Genomic DNA, 17309 nt, shown 5'->3' with positions numbered 1-17309 from the left:
CTTAGTCTGCTTGTCTTCAGCAAACTGTTTGCGGGCTTTCTTGTACATCATCTTTAGAAGAGGCTTCCTTCTGGGATGACAGCCATGCAGACCAATTTGATGCAGTGTGTGGCGTATGGTCTGAGCACTGACAGTTTGACACCCCACCCCTTCAACTTCTGCAGCAATGCTGGCAGCACTCATACGTCTATTTCCCAAAGACAACCTCTGGATATGGCGCTGAGCACGTACACTCAACTTCTTTGGTCGACCATGGTGAGGCCTTTTCTGAGTGGAACCTGTCCTGTTAAACCGCTGTATGGTCTTGGCCACCGTGCTGCAGCTCGGTGTCAGGGTCTTGGCAATCTTCTTAGAGCCTAGGCCAACTTTATGTAGAGCAACAATTCTTTTTGTCAGATCCTCAGAGAGTTCTTTGCCATGAGGTGCCATGTTGAACTTCCAGTGACCAGTATGAGGGAGTGTGAGAGCGATGACACCAAATTTAACACACCTGCTCCCCATTCACACCTGAGACCTTGTAACACTAACGAGTCACATGACACTGGGGAGGGAAAATGGCTAATTGGGCCCAATTTGGACATTTTCACTTAGGGGTGTACTCACTTTTGTTGCCAGCGGTTTAGACATTAATGGCTGTGTGTTGAGTTATTTTGAGGGGACAGCAAATTTACACTGTTACACAAGCTGTACACTCACTACTTTACATTGTAGCAAAGTGTCATTTCTTCAGTGTTGTCACATGAAAAGATATAATCAAATATTTACAAAAATGTGAGGGGTGTACTCACTTTTGTGAGATACTGTGTGAGTGTGTGTGTGTGTATAATATAAAAAATATGTGTGTGTGTGTGTGTGTATTTATTTATTTATTTATTTATTTTACAGTGTGCTCATTTGCTGAATGTGACGTGGTGTTATGGGTTAAAAATGTACTTAAAATGGCTTACAGTACCTTGTAATTGAATTGATTTTATTTCCATTAAAGAAATATATTTTGTTTCATTAGGACCATTTTGTTTATGCGGTGTAAAGACTAGTCATGAGATAAGTATATGTACTTTTTAAGCAATGAAAACTAAGTTTTGCACTGAAAATGTCTGTTAACCAGGAAATCGAGCTTACAGATTTAATGGGTTAAAATAGTTAGTTTTTTTCTGCTCAGTACCCAGGCAGTACATTGTACCATTCTTCGTACAGTAGGTCATGGAAATTCAAGATTTTGGTCAAGGAAAAGTCATGGAATTTTACATTTGACTTGGAGTAGGAACCCTGAACTAAAAATGGACAAATATTAGTTTAGGCCTAATATGGTTACTCCTGGGGGATAGCAGGTTTTCCTGTCACGTGGTGGTGTATTAGTTTGTTTTCTGCCAGTATTTGGACACATTTATCATAGGCTAATTTGTATTAGATCAGTTGTATTCTGGTTTGACTGGTTTTACTTTTTTCCTACTGTGCATAATGTATAAAGAGTTTTTCACACAATTTAGTCTGTATAGAATTCTTTATTTTTTTTTTAATCCATAATATCTTATCCATAACTAAAGGGAAGCACTTGTTCCTCTGTGTGCAGGTCCCTGAGCAGGACGAGACGTATGAGGAGGACAGTTTTGTGGTCGATGGCAGTGAAGTCGATGAAGACTTCGATAGCGCTTCTGACGACGAAGAGGAGGTCGAGGTCGGGATTGTCCCCGAAGACTCCTTCGTAGATGGGAGACGACAGTACACCACACGCCGCAGAGCTCATCTCCGACAAACTAGGACTGCTGGAGAGACGAGAAACCTCCAATCCAGAACAACCAAACGCTCCAGAATCGTCCAAGTGGAGGATTCGAGTGAAGAGGAAGAGGAGACGGATGAAAAGAAGAGGAAGATACTGTATGCTAGGAAGGCACCCGTTTCAGATACTGCACCTGGGACAGTTTTTAATACAGTTCGTCCTCCGTCCCGTTCGCCTAAATCAGATCCTGCACGAGCAGGTGGAGAGAAGAGCAGGAAGGATGCTGTGCCGCAGAAACAGGAGACGGACAGACAGAGGTTCAGTAACCAGGCCCTGCTGTCTGAAGAGCTGGACTTTCAGGAACCTCTGCCCACCACTTGTGTTAAAACACAGGTGAGGGTTCTAGAAGGACATTGCCAGTTTTTATGAATATTTTGGCAAATTTAAAATGGTCTTTAGTGTGAGAAATGTTTAACATCAAATGTTTGACCTCATTTTGCAATCTTTTAGTAATATTATATATTATTATTATTATTATTATTATTATTATTATTATTATGAAGTGAGTACTGTGCAGACAGACCGGCCCTCCGTTTATACGGTGTCATTTCTTTTAATGTTATCAATCTTAATTTATGGGTTTGTATGATTTTATATGATTTAAGTCGATCAAGTCGAGGTTTACATTAGTTAGTCTTCTTATGCATAAATTTACACACACACTCCGTTCGTATACAGTCATTTTTTCACATTTAACTACCTTTCTGTTTATATTTATGTTAAAAATAAATTCCCTGTATTCAATGTACTAAAATATGCTTTAAGATATGATTTCATTAATTGATCATTTATCCTTCATGTGTCCAGGCAGCCTGTTGCAGTACTGCTTCTCTGACCGTGGCCAGTGGTTCTGTTGATTATGGTACGACGACCGATTCCACAATCAACACCACCCCGGCTTGCGCGTGCGTGCTCGTGGACAGCCGTTGCATCAGCGCTGGTGCGGACGTGGTGTCTTCCCTCCGACTAAAACACGGCGCAGCCGTGCACATCTGCTCTCTGGTCAGCTGTGATTTCATCGTAAGTAAGCGGATGGCTGTAGAGCGGCACAGCGAGTCGGAGTTGGCCAGTCTGCAGAGTCGCAAGCGGCTGCAGGAGAGGATACAGAGCGTGCAGGGTTTATTTGACCGGGTGTGCCTCCTGGTGGAGAAAGAGCGCACTAAACCGGGTAAGCTAAAGGAGTGTGCAGTTGATATTTGAGAATACTGTAGTGTATCCGATTAATAACATTAATAACACTTGCGCTTACAATAAATGCATGATTAGTACACTAAACTCGTATTCTCTGGTAATAATAATAATGATAAATAAATAAACTATTTAGATCAATGCAAGTGATTATTATAAACCACAACAGAACTGCTACAGAAGCCATGATGGTTAATGTTTAGAAAACTGTTTAGAAGTTGCTGAACTACAGCCTACAGATTTTTTGTATAATATGGATATTAGTTCTGCTACAGTATTTTTGGTACTTGGTTCATTATTTGGCTGCAGTACATTCTTGGGTCAACATCTGGACAGCAGTCTGCCTTATTTATTTATTTATTTATTTATTCATTCATTCATTTATTTATTACCACCCTTGCGCTATCCAATCCTTTATTCACGACTTTCTTTTGACTGTTTTCTCTTAGGAGAGCCGCTGCGTTCGTTCCAGCGCAGCCGTTATTATGACGGCACCATGGCTGCGCTGGTAAGAGCAGGGGTCAGACTTCTGTTTAGCACGGGTCCCGATGACACCGCCATGCTGTTGGCCCAACTGGCGCAGGTGGAGCAGAGGAAAGGCCAGGCCATCAGCGTCCCTGTGGAGGTCAACGGTCGTCGTCAGCAGGCGCTGCAGTTTTACCTCACGCTGCCGTGTGTGAGCTACGTCAACGCCCTTTACATGTGCAATAGATTCTACTCTGTGGCACATCTGGTCAACAGGTATCATAAACAGTCGTACAGCTGTGACACTCTCTTTGATTCAATGGTTTGATGTTAAAAACCCATTTTGACTGTTCTAGTGCATTTGGAGGCTGCTGTATGTATGTATATGTATGTATATGTGTGTGTGTGTGTGTGTGTGTGTATATATATATATATATATATATATATATATATATATATATATATATATATATATATATATATATATATATATATACACATCACATTGGTTCTTTATTTGTTTGTACAAGATCTTATTGCATCGTATCGTATCCGGAGGTGAAATACAAAGCCGTGTTTTCTGTCTTGTTCTTCAGTTCTGTGGATACACTGCATGCGGGCATACACGTGAGCCGCTCCAGAGCTGAGGAGATTTACCGCTGTCTGCGCTACTCATGCGACACCACACTGATGAAAAGCAACACCTCAAAGAATAACCTTTAGACACGATGTTTGTCCATGCATGCACAAGGGATACACATTAATCTTACTGTGCACTTTATACATTCTGAACCATTGCCTCTGTCATAAATACCTCATTTTTATAAATAAGCTATTTTGAATCATTTTGTTTCTCTCTCTCTCTCTCTCTATATATATATATGTATGTATGTATGTATGTATGTATGTATGTATGTATGTGTGTGTGTGTGTGTGTGTGTGTGTGTGTGTGTGTATATATATATATATATATATATATATATATATATATATATATATATATATATATATAATATGGAAATGTATGTGTACCTAATAATGAACATTTTTGTAAATGGTGTTGTATAGAAGTGTGCATGTGTTGAGTAATAAACGGTTTGTCTGTATGATGAATAGAAATAGTCGTAACAATAATAAGCCAAACTGACCTGGCTGATTATAAAGGTCCTCAGCAGTTTCTAAAAATCTGTGGAAGATACTATATTAGGCGAAGTCCTGGTCTTCGTGAAGCACAAAGAGTCTGTTCAGGAAGAGTCCATTGATTTGTCAAGCTTCTCTCCTTGCTATTCAGGTAAAGAAATGACTATGAATCTAAAAATAACGTTATGTAAGAGCATCTCAAAAAATTTGAATATCGTTGGAAAGTTCACGTTTAACGAACTTTAATTCAGAAAGTGAAACTTTCATGTATTCTAGATTCATTACACATAAAGTGAAATATTTCAAGCCCATTTTTTTGCTTTAATCTCGATGATTACTGCTTACAGCTCATGGAAATCAAAAATCCAGTATCTCAAAATATTAGAATACAGAATTTATAATACAGAAATGTATTATAAATCCACTTTTTTAATTACACGCTTCCACGATATTAAAATTTTTTTGAGACGCACCTGTATGTTGTATGTTCAGGTGAGAATCTGGAAGCACCATGCCTGGTGGTGAGTTATTTAATTACTTCTATATCTTAAAATGCAGGGATGCCCACATTCTTGCAGTGAATATAATATCTAAAATAATATCCTCATTTCTCTTTGTAAATGCTGAGGGTGGCGTCACATCCCAGCCAAAGAATAAGCAACAGCCTTTATTTATTTATTTATTTATTGTCATTTCATCTCTAACTTTATTATACTTTGTGTGTGTACAGCAATGACATCACCAGTTTTCTGACTGTAACAATCACAACTCCACACTAATTCAAAAATAAAACAACAGCTACGTTTAAAGTTTAAAATGCACTTCTAGACAGGCAGAATTGTTAGGAAGCCAGCATGCACTAGTGAGCTCTGCAATAATAAGTGATGTGGTAGACCATAGAAATACTGTATATTTTATTAAGAAATTTGACATATGTAACTTTCTGTCAGAAACTACAGTACTTTCTTATAACTTTGTTTAACTCGTGAGGCCGAGTATAAATACATTTGTTTAAACATACCTTGAATTAATATAAGTATTCAAATGTTCATATTTGAAAGTAGACTCTTGGACAATGGATAGTAACATAATACAAATTTCACTTATTGGCATTTTGCAACAGTAGTCCTTAAAATGTAATGAAAAGTGTATTGTTTATGTAATAGAAGAAACTTAACACTATGAGAAGTGGGGTTGGTGATTTGTGAATGTCATGTAAGCTGTATTAAACATCTTAGACATTTCATAGACTCTATTATTTAACATACTGTAAAATTAAACAGTGAATGAACTTGAAACAAGAGGTTTAGTATTTCAGTAGTGCAAAGGTTGCTTGAGCAGCTACTTTTTAGGACTCTTAAGAGGCTTGGTTGGGGTTTCTTGGTAAAACTTAGGTCTCAACACAAAGGAACTACAAATTGGCTACTACTAAACAGTTCAGATTATATTGGCTATATATATGTATGTGTATACATATACGTCTGTACATATATACATACACACAGACATATACATACATACACATATACATACACACTCACACACACACACACACACATTATATATATATATATATATATATATATATATATATATATATATATATATATATATAACACCCACATACATACACACAGACATATATATATACATACACGTGTGTGTACATTTTATATATATATATACACACACATACACGTACATATATATACTTACATGTACATATGTATGTCTGTGTGTGTGTATATATATATATATATACACACACACACAGACATACATATGTACATGTAAGTATATATATGTACCTGTGTGTGTATATATATTTATATAATATTATATATATATATATATATATATATATATATATATATATATATATATATATATATATATATATATATAATTAATATGTGTGTGTGTGTGTGTGTGTATATTTTTTATGTAAATCTAACATAGGGCTGGGGAAACACCTGCAGAAGTCAAGGTTACTGAAATGTGGGGTAGTGTTCATCTCTGCTGGGGATATTACTGAGCAGTGGAATGAACATCTTGTGGACTTTCTGTCCCTTTAGGAGATTTGTGCTGGTGATTTGGATTCTATTTCTGTGGCTGAAGATACTACGCTGGTTAGACACCGAGAGTGATTAAGATTTGAACAGATGTATTGAAAGCACTAGGCAATGTCTGCGTGGTTGACCAGCCTCTTCAGTGTTGTGTCGAAATCTGAGACGGCTCCTTTGGACTGCTGAAACTAGACTGTGTTCCAATTATAGGGCTGCTGTGCGCCAGCCTTCCAGGAAAATCTATATCGGTGCTGAACATGACACAACAGTTGAACCATTGACTCAAGAAGAACAATGCTTGCACAACTTTGTGAGGGGTCATGGAAGTATGCCAATCTAGTCTACGTGTGTGTTGTTTATTTGGAAGAGGTCTGATTTGTTGCGAAATGTATTGTATGAGTTAACTTCATCCGCTACCTCAGACTCGGTATGAGCACGATGCGAGTTGTATCTGCCTTCTTGGCATCAATTCAGTGTATTTTATGGTGGGTTAGAGATAGCATTTCTGTTATTGGCAGATGATGTCATCAACTTGGCACCATCCTGACATGCATGTGAATGGTTTGAGTGTGAAGCAACAAGATGAAGTCTGTAGACATGATGCTCCCTTTATATGAGGGGAGAAAAGTTTATCAACAGCCTGTGTTTCTGTGAGAGTACAGGCAGTATGGCTGGTAAACCCTGAAACTGAGCTGATGGTGTTTTCTCTTTAACCAAAAAAAGAGCATGTATACTGCAATAATGTTTTTATGTGAAACCTCCATTTAGAATTTGTATTAAACGTAGTATTCTCTTTAGTGAATGCATGATATTATTTAGCACTGTTCTTAATCTGCTAATTGTGTTCTACTTTGTTTTCCTGATTTACTGCCAACATCCATCCAAACATCCAATTTATCCAGCCAATCATCCACCCACTGGTAAAGATACATTCATCTATTCTCTTGACATTCAGGTCCACTTGTGCTTCCTTAGTGGTTTTTTTTACCCCCTTTGTTGGAGTCACTGTAGGCATGGTACTTATGTTTTTCCCTAGTGGAAAGAACGATCGATATTTTTCCAGCATTGTTTCTTTTTTTCCCCCCGGCATTGATCTATTTATCCAAAACACGGCAGAATGATGAAATCCACTACAGCGCAGAAATATGCAGGCCCATGTTTAATATTCTTACTTACTTGGTTCTGTTTCTCAAATTCCTTTAAGGCATGCTACTAAGTATTCTTAGTAGTAGTAGTAGTAGTAGTAATAATAATAATAATGCACAGCAGTAATTCCATTACCCTTTAATTCGTTAATAAATACCATTTTGTACAATCATGAAAGTATAAGAGTATTCACAATTTCATTTACCATGTGAGAGAAGACAATGTAAAAACAGACAGAACTAAATGATCAAAAATGATCTTGATTAATTATACACATGAATGTGAGACCTTTTTTAAAAAAAAAAAAAATTAAAAAAAAAGGAAAGGTATTTTTGCCTTTCAGATGCTAAAAGTTAAACACCAACAACAAAAAAAAACACCCAGAACAAAAATGCATCACTAAACACATGCCTGTAAGTAAATCATTGCAGAGATTCTTTAAGCTTATTGCAACCGGACACACTATTTAAAATAATTCCACAGTACTAAAATAATGCTCCAGCAACTAAGATGATGATAAAACAGTATCTCAATTGGGTAACAAAGCAAGAAAAGGTAAGGGAATAATTGAAAGAAGTAAGGTGCACTTCAGATATCTTTGAACTTTTAAAATAATGTTACAAATTATAAAAGTGTTGTGCTACTGTGTAATGATTTAGAGACGTGTTCCACTTAACCAGATCTATCTGTAACGGTACCGTACAGAAATACTGTGTGAATATGTATTTTTCAGCAAATGAGCGGTGAACCAGTTCACAGTCTAATCTCTTGCAGAATGTGAACACGTTAAAGGCTTTGAGGTTTATCGTCAAATCAGAATCCATCTTTTCTTTGGAATGCCAGTAGCAATGGAGGGGAAAAAAAAAAACGGACAAGAGATCAAAGCTATACGCTACTAATCGCAACGCTGACAACATATGTCAGTAAATGTAGTTGTTTAGAAGCTCAGCAGCACCATTTTCTACATACAAAGAATGCCTCCATTGCAGATGCACTACAGGTACAAAAGTATGTGCATGCCTGGCCATCATACCTTTGCCAAATGGTTGCCACGATATTGGAAGCACACAATCGTTTCAGCAGTATTCTCTTTGCTATAACTAAGGGGCTTAGCCCAAACTCGTTCCAGCATGAGAGTGCCCTTGTGCACAAAGCGAGGTCCATAAAGACCTGGCATTAACAAGCATCTTGGGTGATTGGAATGGGGTCAAACGCGTCTCAAAGACACATCGTGATCCGATCACTCAAACCACATTCGGAGATGGTCTGGGGCGCGTATGGCCACATCACATTTGCAGTATGAATGCAAATGCATACAAAGGACCGTCTACTCGACTGCATCATTGCCCTAGCTGGAAAAATATGTAATTGTTGCGATTCTGTTTGGAAATGCCGCAGAATGATGGAGCTCTCCACCGCCAGGCTAACCCATAAAGGCGATGCTATGACAGCAAAGACGACAGCAAGTGTTTTTCATATAGTTTAATTTCTCATCTTAACGCTCACTCGTTTATAAGTTTCGCTAGCATATCACATGATTAAAACGGTCCATAAAGGTACATGAAACATGATTGGAGGGACATTTCTGCTTGAGAATAAATGCAAAGGAAGACTGACCGTCATAAAACAAGTCTTCGCACAGGTGGAGACGCGTTCATAATGCCGGGTGTGAACGGGGCCATCGTTTGCTGAGGTTGGTGTAGAAGAACCCCGATTTCAACTCCACGGAACACCTTTGGGATGAACTGGAAGTCTGATTGCGCACCCCAGGCCTCCTCGCCCAACATCAACGCCTAACCTCACTAATGCTCTTGTGGCTGAATAAATACAAATCCCCACAGTCACGGTCATGCAACAAAATCTAGTGGAAAGCCTTCCCAGAAGAGCGGAGTCTGTTATAGCTGCAACGTGTATGAATAACCACTTCTGCAAATGAAAAAAAGCTGTTGATCTTTTTGTCATTTCTGCCGAAGGGCTTAGTGATGACAGAGTAATCCTTTTTTTGGACCCAAAGCCTTCTGTCTTTCTATGAAATGGACTTGCCCCCCTCCTCTTGACCTCCAGTCAGTTTAATACAGGTTAGCATTAGCCTTTTTGCTTGTTCACAATTTTCCCCATACAAACTTGATTTAATCCAAATTCCTGGACTAGAACATGCATCCTGTGGACATTGAGTTAAAAAAACAAAACAAATTGTAGCAGCATGAACCCTCTCTCATTGTAGCGATAAACGTAGCAAAATATGGTTCGAGTTTTTTTCAGAACCTTGGGTCAACGTGGAATTTTCTTTTTTCAAAAGCACGTAACACAAATTGCTACTCCTTGTAAAGACACTTTGGAAGCTGGTACAATTTTGCTGATAATGTTTCTAGTGTAACTGCTAATAAGGGAACTAGAATTCCCAACAGGTTTCATATGGGGGGGGGGGGGGATTGAAATTATTATACAGACACTGTATAATAATTATTCTGGGTGAAGAGCCCAAATATTGGAGATTGGAGCATCCAATCAAAGGCTTGTGGTTTGGAGCTGTGTTTGCTGTACAGGCTGATGCTCAGGCTCGCAGTCTTTCACACCGCCATCGTTTCGCATGTACATGAGGAACAGAGTCACTGTGGCAAACGTGGTAGCGTTGACAGGGAAAGCCCTGAGAAGAGTAGAGGTAAGACCTCGAGTAAAAAACCTCCAACCTTCCCTTTGCCAGCTCTGATGGACACAGTCCATAATTCCACTGTATTTATTAACTCCACCTACGCCATCAGCCTGGAGGCGGGACTTAATAACGTCCACCGGATAGGTAGATAACCAGGAAGCAATCCCAGACATGCCCCCTGCGAAGAGCAGCTTAGGAATGATGTAGAGGTCGTCTGCTTCACATCCCAGTGAACGCGTCAGGACATCATAGGACAGGAAATACACTCCGAATCCTGGTGTCTCACGGATAATGGTGGTCAGCATGCCACGGTTGATGCCCCGAATGCCCTCTTTCTTGTAGATGCGAACTAAGCAGTCCAACGAGTTCTTGTATGTTTTCCTGGATGACTTCTTCTCTCCTGTGCCCTGCATCTGCATGCGAGTCTTGGCTAGCTCCATTGGGCAACAAATGATGCATTGGATAGCCCCTGCTGCCGCTCCTGCTAGAAACTGGTGAAGAGGGGTATCTTTGCTCAGCATGCGCATTGCGTTGCCCTGTACACCAAATACAATGGCGTTGATGAAAGTCAGGCCCATCATTGGGGACCCGATACCTTTGTAGAGCCCAAATATCTGTAATAAGAGAGATATTAAACAAACAAGAAAATCAAGTGTGAGAAAAGGTGCCCTCCAACTGAGAGATGAATCAGGAGGCAAAAAAAAGGACATTCTGTTATTCAGCTCTCACCACAACCATTTCATATAAATCATACTATGGATACAGAATACATTCCAAAACATAATAATAATAATAAATGTTGTATTTTAACATACAACTTACTTAAAATAAATAAGGACATTTGATCTTAAAAGCTCCCATAAATAGCCCTAATGGAACCCCCCGCAAAAAAAAAAAACAAAAACAAAAAAAAAAAAACACACACACACAACATGACATGCGTTTCACTGTTAAAACTTTTGTTAAGCCAACAACCACTACAACACCACTAAACTAAACTACTGATAATGCAACAGACTTGATGATGCAGTTGTTTATGATCTGCATTTAATTCCTTCATCAACATATTCCAGCGTGGCGTGTTTATCCTGGAGAGTGAACAAGATAGCACGGCCTCAGAGCTCAATTTAGCTCTCTATGCATGTTATCCTTGCTCACCCTGGGTATTAAAATATCCTTATAGCCGTAACACTGTGCAAACATCCACCTCCAAAATCAGACCCTACTGCAATAGCACTAGGAAGTCGAGAATTTTCTCTAAATTTACAGCACTCGCAATTGAGATATTAAAAAGCTGAACTTGCGCAGCTGATTTCTGTTTTTCTTTCTAGCGCTCTCACTTAATCACCAAAGACCAAAAAGAAACCAAATGTCATACTCACAGATTCTTGATGAACGATAGACTGGAAGCAGTGGTACGTTCCGCGATACAGGGGCTTGTCTATGTTTTGTACCTGAAGTCTTACCTGAAAGTTGGATTTCCACAATTATAACCAGCCCTTAAGAGCAAACGTCATGTCCATAAACACACACAACACAATACAATACAAGGCTGTAAAACTGTACAAACATGTAGCAAATGAGCAACATTAACTGAATCATTGAATCAAAGAGAAGGGGGGGGGGGGGGAACAACAACAACGCAACAATTAAACACAGCATGAAATTTAACAGTCTGAACTGCAGTGTAGAGAATACAAATAGGGATTTGAGTGCTGTGTCGTAGCTCAGAGATACTGTAATGAAAATAAAAAAACAAAAAAACAATGAAAACCCAAAACACGCCATGTTCGAATGGAAATAAAGAAATTCACCTTGACTGTACTTACTAGGTTACCAATCCGTGCAGGGGTTGTAAATCCCTCACCCTCATCTACAACAAAGTAACACTTATGCCGTGAAAGACAGCCCCTGTAGCAGGGTTTACAATGAACACAGGAAAAAGCAGGACAGCAGCCATGAAACACATTGTATCTCAAAGCTCTGAACCCACTCTCTGTGGCGGTTAGAATCCACAACAATTAATTTCATTATAAAGAAATAATAATAAATAAATAAGTTATTAGCATTATCTTTGAAATCCATAATACTGACCTAACATACATACCTAACACAAATACTGTTTAAAAAGAATATTAATGAATGACTTTCCCCAGATATGATATTTCCCAAGCATTTCACTAAACGTTTATGCATACATGGAACCACAGTACAGATGAAAGGATCAGTATAAAAGACCGAGTTCTTGTCAATACATTTTCTACAGAAATCTACTGTCTAATTTGATCGAATGGGACTTGTATGATTTGACATGATCCTACAATTACGAAAAAGATCATTCTTAACATTCCAAGGTCAAGATTAATTGCAATTATGCTCCGAGCCAGAGCTGGGAGTCCTTCACGTGTGCGCGCGCATTCGGTTTTCTGTGAGAAAGGTCGTAACTTTGGAGAGCATTCAAAACAAACAGTACGTATCTGCTAGACCAAAAACACTGCGGAGCCAAAACATGAAAAGAGCTCAGCTAGTGCATGCTCGCATGTGACACAGTAACCCACAACCAAAACCTCAAGCCAACCTATGTGATGGATAGTTTTTTTGTTTTTTTTTTAAAAAGGAAACCTGCAAGAGAAAAATATGTCCTAGTTTCCATATACAAATGAAATGAACATTTTCATTTTCTCGTCACAGGCTCATTCTGGAGCTTTGTTCACTCCACTAGAATTTTTCTGCTGTGACAGAATAACAGATCAATCAATATCAGGCATCAACATTATGAATTGGATTTGAGCAACCTAAAAAAAAATTAAAAGTTGAACCCACCTTAACGGTATCAAAAGGATGTCCAACCAATACACCAGCAGCACCTGGAACAAATAAAGACTTATGTTTACATCCGATACAGTTGAGTTTACATACGCCTTGCAGTATCCGCAGAATGTTAATAATACTAAAAATAAATAAATAATAATGATGGATCATAATAATTGCATTGCGTTTTTTTTTGGGGGGGGGGGGGGTCATAAACTTTTGCACAAGATGATCAGTGTAAATTATTATTTTGTTTAAAGATCTTATTCCCCCCCAATTTAGTACTGCGTTAACAATAATAACAATTAACACCAATCATCCTGTTCAAAGAAAAAAAGAAAAGAAACACTAGTACTAGTACTGTCAGTTCACCTTTTTATGAGATGATGTTTGTTTATTTGCTCGTTTGATATTTCTCATTTTTCTCTCCAGTGTGTTCACTTGCTAATTCCCACCCACCAACCACCTCTCCGCTATCATACAACAGTTTCCAAGGGAGGGTGAAGGCCAACATCTGCTTCCTCCAAAACATGTGAAGCCAGCCAAGGACATTTTTTTGAACTGCTTTACATGTGGCGTCGCAGAACAGCGTAAAACACACAGAAGAAAGCGCTATCTGTCTTCTTCCGCATATTCGGGCTGAGAGATGCCCACAATTGTCTAGTGTTAGTGTGAGTGACCATATGCCATCCCTCCCACGCCATCCTTAAAGACCAAGGCCAGTTTTGCTCCCTTGGCTCACAGCCGCACATTGTTGGGATTCTAACCCGTGAACACTTTCCTGTTGCACCACTCAGGAACCTGATATTTATTTTTACCAAGATATTTGTGTTCATAGAAAATCATGCTGGTCAAAAACTTTAGGTTGTGTATGATGGTCTTGTCTTAAAGCACACACTGATATCGTCACAAAGCAGCTTTAAAGAAATCCATACATTATATGTGGATTTAGAGCAAGCCAGAGGCGACAGTGGCAAGGAAAAACTCCCCAAGAAGACATGAGGAAGAAACCCTGAGAGGAACCAGATTCAAAAAGAAAGTATACACTTCCACAGTTATACATTCTAAAAGTCAGACAGGACCGAGTGTGTTAAAAGGATTCCAGTATATACACAGCAGTTATGTTGAAGTCTACAGTATCCAGGTGCATGGTAAGTATAATCTTTATGATATCCATGTGGGACGGTCCACAGTAATCTTTAGTGTATCACAGTTTACAGCACACCCATGGAAACCTAGCTGTAAAATAATCCGCTATACAGGTGCATCTCAAAAAATTAGAACATCGTGGAAATGTTCATTTTTCCCCCGTAATTTAATTCAAAAAGTGGAACTTTTCATATATTCTAGATTCATTACACATAAAGTGAAATATTTCAAGCCTTTTTTGTTTTAATCTTCATGATTATGGCCTACAGCTCATGGAAATCAAAAATCCAGTATCTCAGACTATTAGAATACAGAATTTATAATACAGAAATGTCGATCTGAGAAGAGCTCTAATCAGATATCAGTCTAATCAGTCCAGTGTGAAGTTTCCACAGTCAGTGATGGTTTGGGTTGCCATATCATCTGCTGGTGTTGGTCCACTGTGTTTTCTCAAGTCGAGAGTCGATGCAGCGTCTACCAGGAGATTTTAGAGCACTTCATGCTTCCATCTGCTGACGAGCTTTATGGAGATGCCGATTTCCTTTTCCAGCAGGACTCGGCACCTGCCCACAGTGCCAAAACTACTAGTAACTGGTTTGCTGAACATGGTATTACTGTGCTTGATTGGCTAGCCGACTCGCCTGACCCGAACCCCATAGAGAATCTGTGAGAGACACCAGACCCAACAATACAGATGAGCTGAAGGCTGCTATCAAAGCAACCTGGGCTTCCAGAACACCTCAGCAGTGCCACAGGCTGATTGCCTCCATGCCACGTCGCATTCATGCTGTCATTCGTGCAAAAGGAGACCGACCAAGTATTGAGTGCATAAATTAACATACTTTTCACAAGGTTCGACATTTCTGTATTACGAATTCTTTATTCTAATATTTTGAGATACAGGATTTTTGATTTCCACGAGCTGTAAGCCATACTCATCGAGATTAAAAGAAAAAAAGCCTTGTAATATTTCACTTTATGTGTAATGAATCTAGAATATATGAAAGTTCCACTTTTTGAATTAAATTACAGGGGGAAAAAAAACGAACTTTTCCACGATATTCTCATTTTCTGAGCTGCACCTGTACACTTCACCGGAATACCGAAAACGCTGATATGTGTGTGTGTGTGTGTGTGTGTGTGTGTGTGTGTGTGTTTGATTTGCTGGATGACGCCAGGACTCTGCTGTCCTTGGGGTCATACAAATGAGGGACTGTGTGTCAGTTATGAGCCCACTTTAAGCTGTAGAGTAGGCAGATAAAAGGACAGCCATTTTGATTGGCCGGTTAGACATCAGCAGAGAGGGAAGACAGATGTGTAACTCTGTAGTCCAGTTCGAAGAAAATAAGAAATCCAGTGTCACAAGATTTTGTCCCACCCTGGCACTTCTCTCCCATTTGCACTACAGTTTACTTATGTATTTTTTTTTTTAAATAATAATAATAATAATAACCTCATGAAATACAAGTGCAAGTACAGGTTCAGAACATTCAAGAGAGCATTCTGCAGTCAAGTTAGTTAGAAATAAAAACAAGTTGTCCTGACAGAGCGAAGGTGCCAAGGCATCTAATGAGGAAATAAAAAATAGTTCTCTCAGATAGTTTTGTAGGAAGCTTGGATGATTTGCATGTCAGTCCAGTGGGGAAAATGGACTTATATGAAATGAATTAAAGTTGCATTCAGTTCCCATGATTCACTTTGGCAGTTACAATTATCCACAATTTCAGCTTTGTATTTGAAAGTATAACTTTTATCAGTAAAAACAGCACTATTTATCAAAAAGAAAGAAAGGGAAAAAAGAAGAAAGAAAGTCGTATATGTCCATGTCATTACATAAGTCCAGCTGAAATGGAAAATAAATAGGTGGCTCCACTGCACTGCTTTGCTCCTGTGTGTAGTCTGTGATTCCCACTTCTGCATATAAACACTTACCTCCAATACATCCTGCTGCAAAGTCCAGTGCCATTCCTTAATTTCAGTTTGAACTGACTGAAAAATGACGACTGTTAGGACTTAACCGTGGAGTTGGGCTCCAAAAGACGCAAATGAACCCGCACTGAAGCTATTCTGAAAACACGGAGCTAAGTGCTGGTGTGTACGGTGGCTCAGCTAGCTCAATTAGCCAGCTTGCTGTCTGCAAACTTTCTGTAAGACGTGTGTTAAGTATGAAAATCTGTTTACGAGTTTTACTATTAACTTTCACCGCACAACCAAAAGGTGCTCGGATTTGCGTCTCATGCCTGACTCAAGCAGCAGTCTATTCTAGTACTTTCTGAATGGAGCTCAGACAGAGAGAGAGAAGCTGAGTCCATATTTAAGGACGAGTTTGGGCCAATAGACTCGTGTGAACACAGACAACACCCCTACTGCCCGCTGGCTCGTGCCCATGGGTGCGTCTCAAACCGATGAACACGGTGTAAAGATAACGTCACACCTGATCGTGTAAAACTGATATTTTTTGGTTCGTTAACCGTTTAGTTTATTTGCACACTGCGCATAATTAAATAACCCTAAAAGCAAATAAATAAATAAATAAATAAATAAGAATAATAATGGGCGCGTAGGACTTAAAAAGTACACCTATAGCCTTTTCATTCATTGGCCAAGAATATGGTGAGCTCAAATCAAAGGTAAATAAAACCTTTGCCAAGTGCACTCAGAAATCACAAAGTGCAGCCAAGCGCTAAGAACACAGAGTCAGATAACTAGAAATAACTATATTAAATCATTTTATGTGTCACATGCAGTGGTGTTAGCTGGTCCAAATATCCAGAACACAGATCATATTACTGCGGCGCTACAGTCTAGCGGCTCGGATTAGCAACTATTGTGTACAAAACTAAACAAACAAACAAACAAACAAACAAAATAACGCTACCCACGACAGTGTTGTCAACTCTTTTCAGATGGA

The 17309-nt window shown here is 38.9% G+C and overlaps 2 protein-coding genes across 4 annotated transcripts in view; one reads left to right on the top strand and one right to left on the bottom strand.

Annotated features, from left to right (window-relative positions):
* Positions 1-4907, top strand: part of fancm (FA complementation group M) — a 40297-nt gene extending 35390 nt beyond the window's left edge. For all 3 annotated transcript variants that reach the window (XM_053632416.1, XM_053632414.1, XM_053632415.1), the window contains 4 exons: positions 1574-2113; positions 2588-2948; positions 3418-3709; positions 4030-4907. In XM_053632416.1, the coding sequence (XP_053488391.1) occupies positions 1574-2113; positions 2588-2948; positions 3418-3709; positions 4030-4156 (1320 nt within the window). In that variant the 3' untranslated portion in view covers positions 4157-4907. The remainder of the gene's footprint in view (positions 1-1573; positions 2114-2587; positions 2949-3417; positions 3710-4029) is intronic.
* A 3000-nt stretch (positions 4908-7907) lies between these two features.
* Positions 7908-16744, bottom strand: LOC128612902 (mitochondrial basic amino acids transporter). The gene is made up of 4 exons (XM_053633394.1): positions 16331-16744; positions 13262-13305; positions 11821-11904; positions 7908-11052 (listed from the first exon to the last, which is right to left on the bottom strand). Exons 1-4 carry the CDS (start codon positions 16362-16364, stop codon positions 10294-10296), a joined length of 921 nt encoding a protein of 306 aa, XP_053489369.1. The 5' UTR covers positions 16365-16744; the 3' UTR covers positions 7908-10293.
* Positions 16745-17309: the final 565 nt, after the last annotated feature.

Source organism: Ictalurus furcatus, chromosome 9 (genome assembly GCF_023375685.1).
Source record: "Ictalurus furcatus strain D&B chromosome 9, Billie_1.0, whole genome shotgun sequence".
In the NCBI taxonomy this organism is placed as follows: Eukaryota; Metazoa; Chordata; class Actinopteri; order Siluriformes; family Ictaluridae; genus Ictalurus; species Ictalurus furcatus.
The sequence above is the reverse complement of the archived record's forward strand: the minus strand, read 5'-3'. Positions and strand labels throughout refer to the sequence as shown.

What these genes read in the sequence shown, in the direction of transcription:
- LOC128612902 (XM_053633394.1), bottom strand. Translation starts at nt 16,364, where the DNA reads ATGGCACTGGACTTTGCAGCAGGATGTATTGGAG. An exon ending in ATCCTTTTGATACCGTTAAG is followed by an intron (nt 11,905 to 13,261) that starts GTGGGTTCAACT and finishes TCCAACTTTCAG; the next exon opens with GTAAGACTTCAGGTACAAAA. An exon ending in CTATCGTTCATCAAGAATCT is followed by an intron (nt 11,053 to 11,820) that starts GTGAGTATGACA and finishes CTCTTATTACAG; the next exon opens with ATATTTGGGCTCTACAAAGG.